The sequence below is a fragment of the Vespa velutina genome, chromosome 3 (genome assembly GCF_912470025.1).
Source record: "Vespa velutina chromosome 3, iVesVel2.1, whole genome shotgun sequence".
In the NCBI taxonomy this organism is placed as follows: Eukaryota; Metazoa; Arthropoda; class Insecta; order Hymenoptera; family Vespidae; genus Vespa; species Vespa velutina.
This window is the reverse complement of record NC_062190.1, coordinates 6,218,555-6,230,031: the sequence shown is the minus strand read 5'-3', so window position 1 is coordinate 6,230,031 and position 11,477 is coordinate 6,218,555. Positions and strand designations below refer to the sequence as shown.

The following is an 11,477-nucleotide window of genomic DNA, read 5'->3' as shown; positions in this document are numbered from 1 at the left end:
CATCCACATATTTATTAACGATTGATCTTATGATTTTTCTTTACTTTCTCGATTAATCAAGATTATGTTATTAATTGAGAGTTTTATATATTATATTATACTTTATGTTAAAGTTTTATTTAAAAATCTTCATTTTATCCGTTATTTTCTAATTCGAATTTTTATTTTTATATGAAGAAAAGACTGCTATTACTTGCATGATGAACAAATGTGATTGTAGTTAGAAAGTTTTACCTGCCTAAAAACACACACGAGTAAAATGAAAAAAAAAAGAAAATGGAAAATATTCTTCAGCACATTCTTGCAATTTGTTATTTAAAATTAATAAATTTTTTTCAAATTCTCTTTATCGAATTTCCATTGTTATAATACGATCGACGAATGAACAATTATAAAATGAAAGGAATTTATTTTCGAATTGTTTTTATAATTAATCGTGTAATTATAATGAGACATTCATAAAATTAACAAAAGATATGAAATTAAATTCAAATCAGAGCCTCTTTGCATAGCGAAGATGACAATGATTGCAATTTTCAAAAATGCATACATTTGACATAAAACGTCAATATATCCTTTATTCAATTGACACTCGTCGATTGACGCACAATTTCAAAGAAATCATCATGTATTTCGCATACTCTACAATAACGCGACATATCATCATATTTATTAAAAAAAAAAAGAGTGCAGATTAATCGAAGGAAATATTTATTAAAGTTTCGTAAAAAAGTATAAATTAAAAATACAAATTAAAATGACACCGTTCTATGAATGCAATAATCACAAGATTTTATGTTACTTATGTTAAATCACTATTATATTTATCTATACTAATTTAAGAGAAAGCGATAGCGAAATATTAAGTGTGTCCATAGGGATAAGACCGAGCAGTGTTTGAAAATATTTTTTCTCTATATGAAAATACAGCTCACATGGCCTTCCATAATAATGTATACTCTGAGGAGACTGAATAATCGCTTTCTCGTTGGCCCATTTCGATACAAGAAAGAAATGAATGAATGAATTAATTAAAGCGATGACTCGAAATACAATAGCGCTGACTGACGAGAAACCATAGCTTTTAATGCTTTTGGTAATCGTTTAGTATACTTACGATTAGATTTATTTAGAATAAGTAGATATGATTATGAAGAAAAATAATTCAGTATTGCCAAGTAATTAATATTAAATAGAAAAGTGTTTATTAGTATAAATTTAATGAAAAAAATTGATCAACTGGATTTATTACCTTCTACTTTTTTATTAATATTTTACAAAACTGCAGTAAGGAATATTAATTGTGTTAAAAGTAGTCAAATGATAAAAAAGGTATCAGAAAGTTACTTGCTATCGTTAATTATTTTTGTTTCTTTCTCGAAAGCGGATTGAGATTTGAATATGGAAAAGAAATTGCGATCTTCATATGATTTCTTTTACATAACTCCTTAATTTTATGTTATTATTGAATATAAATTCGCTTAATACGATATGTAACTTCATCATCGTCAACCATGTTACTATCTTAATATATCGTCCCTCGTCTATTTTGATGTTGTGCAACATAATACAGATTATTTCAATGTAAAGCAAAATTTTATCTTTCTTAATGTATAATATATTTTCGATATAAACAAAAATGAAAATTCTTGCACATAAGAATGAAATATTATAAACTTTATATTTTCTTCTGTATTATATAAATAATTATGATAAGTATTACCGATTATTCTATATTTTATAAGTTAACAATTATCATGATATAATATACGAGTAAATAATTATGTACTTAAATTAAATGTGTAAAATGAATTTTTCTTTTTATATTGGAACTAAAACCATAAAAAAAATCATGTTTTCTAAAAAAAAGATATAAAAGATTTTAATGATTGTGACTTTAACTAAAAATAATACATGTATAGTATCTTGTTGTGCGCATATCTATACTTCGTTGACATCAGGTAATGATATTATATCCTTTAATGAACATCCCTAAACTATTATTAAAATTGTTTTAATTATGTAAAGCATTATATTCAATATTTGAAAAAATGCAATGAATAAAAACACGGAACTCATAATATTTATATTTATATTTTTATTACCTATATCTTCTAATTTATATATTCTATCTTTTTCTATAGATTCTTTAGACATAAGATTATTACACTTTAGTTCTTTTCATTTTATTAATTGTTAAAGACTATTCATCATTCCTGATTTTATAATGGTTTACGCTAACAATGAGTACAAGCGTAATTCTTTAACGATTTTGATGAAAAAGATCTCATTTTAAAGATGAAGATTTAAGCGAGGATATAGCTTTTTGGAACTTTTGGAAAAGCTTTATTTTCTTTGAAAAAAATCGCATCAAAAAATGGGGTTTCTAAAGCAATAATTTATACATAAAAATAAAGCTTTTTAAAAAATTAGAAAAAATCATGTCCTCGCTTAAACCTTCATCTTTAAAATGAGATTCCCTATCCTGTCCGTACGGAAGAATGAATCTCCCTTCATCTAATGCGGAAAGATTTCAAACTCCCGTGTAAAAATCCAAATCCCTCGATAATAAATCGACGATAAATCGAGCGCGTGAAAAGGAACACAAAATCTGGGGTGGATATTTTGAAGGTCGCTCCATCCAAGTAAAGTAAAAGTACCTAATCGACTTGTCCCTATTGAAAGAAATTGTCCAGCTCAAGGGATCTTCCCAAGGATCTACAACTAAGGACTACATCTGAAAGAAACTAGAAATGTTTAAACAATTATAAAATTACCAAAAATATTAATTGTTTAAACTAAGAAAGAAAAGAGAGAACTTCGTTGTTTCCTCATCGGAATGCGTAAGAAAACTGGATCGATAAATATCAAAGTCCGTCAAATCTATATTTTTGTTGATATTAAATGTATTCTACGATGTGGAGATCAAAATTTACCTGTATTTAAATATTAAATTAAAATTATTTTATGTTAATCACTTATTACGAGCAGTGTAATGTTTAAACAAGTGTATATTATTCTTTAAATATTAATTTGTTGTACTCCATGTACATTATACATCGTTTAAATAATTATAAAATTATCGAAAGTATTAATTGTTTAATCTCAGACGTTTGAAAATAAAGAGCTTCGATACTTACTCATCGAAATGCGAAAAAAAAACTGGATTGATAAATGTCAAAATTGATCGGACGTTTGTTTTATTATCTATACTCATCGCTAAAGTTACATACACCACGAACGATAGGTGGTGAACAGTCTTAAGGATACTTAATATTTCCTACTTTATTGATAGATAGAATGAAATGGAATTATAAATAAGTGCCATCTGATGGAATGGAATAACATTGAATGCGTTGATAAAAAAGGATTAAAAATTAACTATTTGGAAATTTATTTATTTAGTTAATTTATCTCAAATTGTTATAATCATATCTATTTATAATTACAATATTCGTATATAATAAATCGTCATAAATTACAATTAATATAACTACTGTATTATTTTGATTGAAATGTAATAAGTAATTGGTACACCTCGTGTCAAGTACAATTTTGGTTGTCATCCCTGATCATAATATTCTTTTTAATCACTGAAGAATAGATAATTGTGGATCACGACAAGTGGACTTTAATGTCAATGTATCATTGTAGTGATAAGTTGGTGCAGAATAATTTCCTTATTTAAAAAGCATGTTAAGGTCGAAATGGCATATAATTCGACTTATCGTATTCGTCCTGGCACAGTTGGCTTATTGAATATGTATTTTTTTTTATCGTAGTGGCTTTGTACAGGTGGGCGATTAACGCATTAAGTTAGACATTTTTGACAAGCACTTTGTTAATTGTGTTTTCAAACATTGCACGCTTATTGTGTGCAAGAAACGATCGTTAATGTGCTATACGGAAAATATGAATGAGCATTAAATGGTTTCCAATTTTTGAAGTGTATAAATTTTTCTTAAAAATGAGTTGGTTACGAAATAGTCCATTGAGGACAAGTTTTACCAAACAACGATCTAGAGATTCACCACCAAAAGATGCCGATCCATCAGCATGCTATGATAGTTTTTGCAAGCATTGGCAACAAGCTTATGAAATTATTTTACATACTATTGTAAGTTAGACAAAAAACTAGATGTAGTAGTAAAAAATATATTCTACATACACAATCTTCAATAAATGTATAATATATTAAATTTATTATACTTAGTCATTTAATTGTATCTTTATAGCCACCAAAGGGAATACCTAGTCAAGATGATGTTCTTGGTGTTGTTAATCATATTGACCAGATGGTAACTCTTTTAGTATTAGAACTTAGAGAGTCTACGTCTTCCAAGCATTATCGTCAAAATTCTAGTGCGACACACTCTCCGTGTCTAGAGTACTTATTAAGTGAGAATTTGCTTGTAAAATTATATGAATGGAGTGTACATACTGGAAGGTAAATATTTTAATTGATTTTGTTATATATATTTTTCAAATATAAGTGAAAGTATTACAAATATTTCTTATTGTTCTTGTTAAATATAATTTTACTTTCAGATTTAATAATGCTGTTCGCTTAGAACAACTTAAACTTTATGAATTATTAGTATCATACAGTGGCACATTGCTTGCACATGAGCCAGTAACAAGGCCATTGTTAAGATTATTAGAAGAATGTGCTAATGATATTATGCCTTTGGAAGTAGAAAAAAAATTAGTTGTCCTATTAAACCAATTATGTGTAGCTTTAATGCAAAATATGGCTTTATTGGATTTATTTTTTCATTCAACATCAACTGGAAAAAATAAGTTAATAGAAACAAATTATTTATTTTATAATTGTACGTAAAGATATTTCTCATGCTAATATGTACCGCATAAATTTTCAGATTTATTATTTTTACGTTATTGATACCTCACGTTCATAGGGAAGGAGGTATTGGACAACAATCTCGAGATGCAATGCTACTATGTATGTCTCTTTCCAAGAAAAATGATGAAATTGGATTATATATTGCTGATCAATCCAACATTTGTCCGGTAAATTATATTTTTTAATTTAAAAGGAATTTCTAGAAATAAAACAAACAATGTTGTATAAAGTTACAATATAAAAGAAAAATTTTATATTTCACTAGGTATTAGCTACAGGTTTGAGTGGTCTTTATTCTTTATTACCTCGAAAACTTAATATTGAAACAGATGATTGGCATCGTTTAACACCTGATGATGTTAATGATATACCAGCACTTATACAACTTATGAATTCTTTGGAGTTTTGTAATGCTGTTGCACAAATTGCTCATCCCATGGTTCAAAAACAATTACTTGAATTTTTATATCATGGATTTCTGGTACCTGTAATGGGACCTGCTTTATTACAGGTAAGTATAAGAATTTTAAGCATAATAAATCTACATTTTATGATTTTGCACATAACTTATGTCTGATAAAGAAAGGTATTCATTTTATACAAGCAGTGCACTTTGTAATATTATAAACCATTAAATTAATTTTTATACAATTAAATTTTTATGATACAAGAAAATAAGTGAAATTTAACAATTCCACAGTTTATTAACATTTTTAATTGCTTTTATTATTAAAAATTATTTATATTACATCATTTGTAGTTTTTTCTTATTTTATTTTATTTATTGTTATATCTACACATGCAAAACACATAGAAACTCTTATTTGATTAATCAAAGCACACGCAATTTGAAACACATTAAAACTAATAAAAGTTTATCACTAGTTCTTAATAATGCCTATCAAATAGTGAACAGTTGAACATTTACAAACTTAGTTCTAAATTATTTCTATGATAATTTATGTTTTTGTAAAAAATAATTAAAGAAATACTATATTTAATAACATATACAATTAAGGAAATTTTACCATTTTATATATTATAAATATAAATAAATTAAATTACTTTTGTAATACATAGAAATAATAAGTATATGCATATTATCTATGTCTAGCACTGCTTAATATTTTGTGTATTCTTTATTATGGTGTTGGTACTGCTAAAACTCAATTTTCATGCTAATAAAGCATAAGTCATTGATGTTGTTCTTTATGATTGTTGGTGGCTATCTGGTGATACGCTCATGGTGCTCCTAGGATTCTCTTGGCTTGACTCTAGAACAGCTAGATGCACCAGAGCACCGGGTTAGTACAAAATATATTTTTGGGTATATAAAGATAGTATCTCAGTCAACAAAGAAAACTTTTAATATGATAATTTAAGAGAATTAATTACATTTCTCTTTAAACTTAGCATTTTTTGCTGAAATACTGTCTTCACTGAGATCTTACTACAAAAAACATATAACTTATAAACTACATATGTAATTTTGTAGGACAAAATATTGATCAGTAAATTTATTTTAACAAATAAAAGAATAAAACTCTGTTTAGCTTTATAAATATTTTGTCTTACATTATATATGACATTACTACAACATCATATAACATATGATGTTAAATAAATGATTGTACTTTATGAGAAACAATATAAATGTGTTTACTTATGCTTACAATATTGTTTAACCATCTTTTAATTTTATTTTAGCTTTATTTATTAAATTGCTTTTTTGTAATTTATATTTTAATGCAATGTGCTTTTTGTAAATTTATGCTTCATAAGGTTATCTTAAGTAATTGGTACTGGTTTCTCTTAACAATTAAATTTTAATATTTATTCATTTTATTTTACTTTTTAGCACAGTATTTTAAGTTAATTACTTAAGCCATTTAACTATTTTTTTTTTTTTTTTTAACAAAATGCTAATATAAAACTTTTGTATTTATCTCTGAGTACCCTTCTTTTATCACATAAAGCAAATATGTATCTACATTTTTTTTAAAGTTTACCAGATTAAACAATAGCACTAAGTAATTTTTTAATACATAACATAGCAAATTTTTAAATTTTATTACTCTTTAAAAAATTAATAAAAAAATTGTCAAGGCTATAATCTTTTTTACTGTGACATCTGTAAGAATTAATAATTTGAAAGTGTTTTTTAATATTTTAATAACAATCTAATAATTTTGTATAATTTTTCTCTGTAATATTTTTAGACAACTGTGGATGAATTAGTAGCAGCTACAGCTTACTTTGATTTGTTTCTTCGATCCGTAACAGAACCAGGTCTATTGAGATCATTAGTTAGATTTTTACTTGAAGATAACTATGACGAATGTAGGATATTGGATAGTCTTATACAAAGAATATCTTCTAGATCAAGGGTACATATCTAACATATATTTTATTATATTCTTTATAAATAAGGTTTAATATAATTATAATATTCTTGTATTATAATATTGTATATTTTTAAATGTTTCTCTTTTTATAGTTATGTATTGTAACTTTGGGATTGTTTGAAACCTTGATTAACTTAAACTGCGAGGATGTAATGTTGGAACTATGTTTAGGAGCATTGAGCCCTTGTTCTCATGTAATGTTATCTCAGCGCCGAAGATTGAAAGATATAGATCCTTTCGGACGTGGTGCCGAAAAATTTTTAGCTTTAATACCAAGCTGTTGTTCTCCATTTTCTCCTTTGGCAACATCACCTACTTCATTACCAAGCACTTTGTCTGTTTCTCGTGAAGAATCTTTAAATAACACATCTGATGCATTAAAATCATTACCATTGTCAATAAATTATGGTACCAGAATATCAGACAGTCTATATGGAAATTATCATGCTTATCTTTGTGATGCTAGACAAAAGATAACAGCTTGTAGGATAGCATGTTGTAACTGGTCATCTCGTTACGATGGAGAGATATCTAAAGATAGCAATACTGGAAGTGCAGTTACTTTAACAGATGAAAATACATTACTTGATCAATCAACAAAAAAAATAGAAAAAAATGTGGTACAGTCTTCAGAAACACATTCAACTACTACGATTGATACAAAAGAAAATATTTTTACAGATAATATATTAGCTAATATTCAAAATTTATTAGAAAATAAAGAATTAACAAAAAAAACATTCAATACGGATTTGCCAGTAACATCAGATGTAGTATTATCACTTGAGGAACAAGCTAAATTAGATGCTGATATTGCTGAATTATTAAATGAAAATATAGGTTCTTCAGAACCTGTTGTTGAAACATTATTAACAGGAAATAAAAAAGGTTCTGATAGTGGTATTGATGATTCAAATACAGCTATGAATTCTTTGTTATCATTAGGAGAAAGTAGTGGTTATGAAAGTTTTGCATTTAAAGGATCATCAGAATCAACACTAGAAAATGAGCCAAATGCAAATCAAATAAATGAACATGAAGAAATAAATGTAGAATGCAACCATGAGCCTAATGTACTTTTCCATGATATTGTAGAATCTAATTCTCTAATATCAGAAGAATTAATGATAAGTAAACAAAGCAAAGATACCGCATGTCGTCAAGACATATTTAATGGACAACCAAATGTTGGTATATTTTTGGATGTTATTTTAAGAAAATTGGAATGTATGACAAGCAATAATCTATATGTCAATTTACATTTAACTGGTCTTATAAGTAGATTAGCAATTTATCCACAACCATTGTTGCAATCATTTTTATTGAATCATTCATTGGTGTTCCAGCCTAGTATTAGATCATTATTTCAGGTCAGTTAATGCTATCATTAATATATCATAATTTAAGTATTATATAAACTAATTTTTTATTGATATTTGATATACTATTTATAGGTACTTGCATCTTTAAAGCGTAAAATAGACCAATATTTATTCAAACACGATAATGTCGACCTATTAGTAGACCAAGCTAGATCATTTTTAATTGGTCGCGAAGATAGATTAGTAAATGCACGCAAAAATGCATTAGAAGCTACTGCACAATTTGCATGCAGTAAGAGGAATTCCTTAACAAGCGACTCATTTTTAAGAGGTATCATTTCTTTCCTAAACATAATTTAAAGTTTAGGCATATATTTTATCATCTTGTTTATCTTTAATGCATACGGACATGTGTGTAACGCATGTATTGGTTACCATGAAGAAGTACTCTATTTTGAAAATATTTATATAACATAGGTGAATATAAAAAGGTTCCAGGTACCAACATATTATTAATGTTTATTTTTCATATCACTTCTAACTGTTTAGGTGAACCTAAAAGGAGAAGCTTAACATCGTCCTTTACACAAATGTTCAGAAGAGCAAGCAATACATCTGGCTCAGTTAGTTTAACAAATTCTATCAGTCAACCATCTAGTATATCAGAGAATCAATTAGAATCTGTAGGATTTGGGACAGGTTACCGGTAAGATTTATATATTTAAGCATTCTTAAAAAATAAAAATTGCGTAATATTTAATACAAAAAATTTGTATTAATAGGTATTATATCAGATCATCGTGGGAGTCTCCAAGTGAAATAACTTCAGTACAAAATATAGTATTATGTGCAGTTGTATTAGATGAATGGTTGAAAGAATTGGCAGCTATTACTCAAGAACATGCCATCATGTCATTTACAAATGGTTTAGAACATAAAACATAATACAAGAATCTGTAATGATAGAATTGCTAAATTAATCTAAAGGGTGCATAGGTACTAGTAAAAGATAAAATAGCTTTATGAAAGTGTTCATTTTCTTTTGGCAGGGTTGTTAGAATTAGTTACAAATTATAAGATGTATTACATTTTTAAAAAGTTGTAATAATTTTAATCTGTATAAGATTTTTATTATATACACTATTATTATGCTTTTTTATCACTTTGAACCATAGCATCATATTTGAAGGCAAATTACTTTAACTTTTCTCTTAATAATTAGAATTTAATTATTAATTATTTTCACAATTGATTAGATTTCATTTATAAGTTATATATACGTATATATGTTACTTATATATGTATATTATAAATTTGTATTATAAACATAAAATTACCTGAGGCATTCTTATAGTATATATTCTACAAGTCGTAAACACAAAAATCTATGAAAATATTGAGAAAGAGAGAGAGACGAGAGTATTTATTATTTTTATTTTATTCAGTGTTTTTATTTATCAAATAAAATAAAATAATGTACAGTTTTATCAAAATAACGTTGGGGCAAGTAAGCATCAATTCTTAATAAAGTTTAAGCTCGAACATCATGCTTTACAACATTCAATATAATTTATATCAGAGGATTTCTTAATGAATTACAAAGCTCAAAATGATTCTTAAAGAAAATGTATATTTTTTATTTTTTAGTGGAATTTTCTATTTCATACAAATTTAAAATATATAGTGGCTATTCTTTATGAAAAATGTAAATAAGTAATATCTATTTTTTATGACATATATATGATTTTATTGTTATTTAATATATACTAATATTTTGATGTTTCTTGTTAATGATACGTACTTATATTAATTGAAATAAGTTTTACATATTACTTACATTTTTAAAGCAAAATATAAATACTCTTATAGCTTTTTTATGTAATATACTACTAACATATAAATATTATTAAGATAACATATATTTTAAACGTTTCAGAACTGTAAGAGTTATTTGGCTTGTTTTACGATTATAATTTTATTTAGGAGTGTTAATATTGTCAAATATATCAAAATGTCACTTAATATCTTTTTTAAGTATAACAAAAATATTGTGTTATTTGTGATAAAATTAACAAGTTTTTGATGCATTCTTGTTATATGTATATTATATAAAATATTATTCTTGCCAATATATTACAATAATCATGAGAGAATCAAACATATAAATATAACATATCAAGGTCTAGATTTAAATATTCAGAATAAAAATATTAATTCTGATATTTTTAAATATTAATATTTGATATTACTTTTGATATAAGCACAAAAATTATATATGATGGTATAAAAGGTGCAATTTCATATAATGTAAATCAAGCTAATAATTTTTTTAGTTTTAATTTATATTTTCTATTATTCATTTGTACATTTCATTGTTAGATTCTTGCCTCAATGTGATATTATAATTGTGATTATATAAAAATTATAAAATTACCTTGTTAAAACTATTTCTCTAGTGGAAAATAAAATATGAAGTTAAAATTTATTAAAAACGATCGAATGTTGATGAAATTTGCCGAAAAATTATTAATTGTTATTGACTATAATGATGATCATGTTATATTGTTCCATTTAAATTAATATTTATAAAAAATCATTGTTATAAATAATATGTTAGCATAATTAAAAAATGCATACTTTGTTTTTTAAACTATAATGTTTCATTATGCAAATTATATATTTTTTTATAAATAGGTATATGTGCATTCTATTTTTCTATAAATAGTAAATACGTTTCGGAAAATTTTGAACAATAATCAAATTCATGATTAATTGATGGTTTTAACTTCCACCAATATTGACAGTGCTGTTTTTATAATAATCTGTCGATAATATAGAACGTGACATAAAAATCATAAAAATCTCCAACCGCAATACAGATGAATT

At 25.6% G+C, this 11,477-nt stretch overlaps 1 protein-coding gene across 6 annotated transcripts; it reads left to right on the top strand.

Annotated features, from left to right (window-relative positions):
- Positions 1-3,373: 3,373 nt before the first annotated feature.
- LOC124947852 (FHIP family protein GI14169-like) lies at positions 3,374-11,356 on the top strand. 6 transcript variants are annotated; one of them, XM_047490538.1, is made up of 11 exons: positions 3,374-4,117; positions 4,236-4,447; positions 4,549-4,800; positions 4,881-5,031; positions 5,130-5,375; positions 6,121-6,168; positions 7,084-7,251; positions 7,362-8,639; positions 8,724-8,922; positions 9,034-9,068; positions 9,154-9,296. In XM_047490538.1, the coding sequence occupies exons 1-10, from the start codon at positions 3,917-3,919 to the stop codon at positions 9,066-9,068; spliced, it is 2,790 nt and encodes a 929-aa protein (XP_047346494.1). In that variant the 5' UTR covers positions 3,374-3,916; the 3' UTR covers positions 9,154-9,296. The 6 variants fall into 6 exon arrangements, 5 of the variants coding, with proteins under 5 accessions (XP_047346494.1, XP_047346493.1, XP_047346495.1 ...); XM_047490537.1 differs by having other exon boundaries at positions 9,141-9,282; XM_047490535.1 differs by lacking the exon at positions 9,034-9,068 and adding an exon at positions 9,374-11,356 and having other exon boundaries at positions 3,377-4,117; positions 9,141-9,297.
- Positions 11,357-11,477: the final 121 nt, after the last annotated feature.

Coding starts and splice junctions, on each gene's coding strand:
- LOC124947852 (XM_047490535.1), top strand. CDS start 3,917: ATGAGCATTAAATGGTTTCCAATTTTTGAAGTGTATAAATTTTTCTTA. Junction 4,118..4,235: donor AAATTATTTTACATACTATT/GTAAGTTAGACA, acceptor GTATCTTTATAG/CCACCAAAGGGAATACCTAG. Junction 8,923..9,140: donor AAGCGACTCATTTTTAAGAG/GTATCATTTCTT, acceptor CTAACTGTTTAG/GTGAACCTAAAAGGAGAAGC.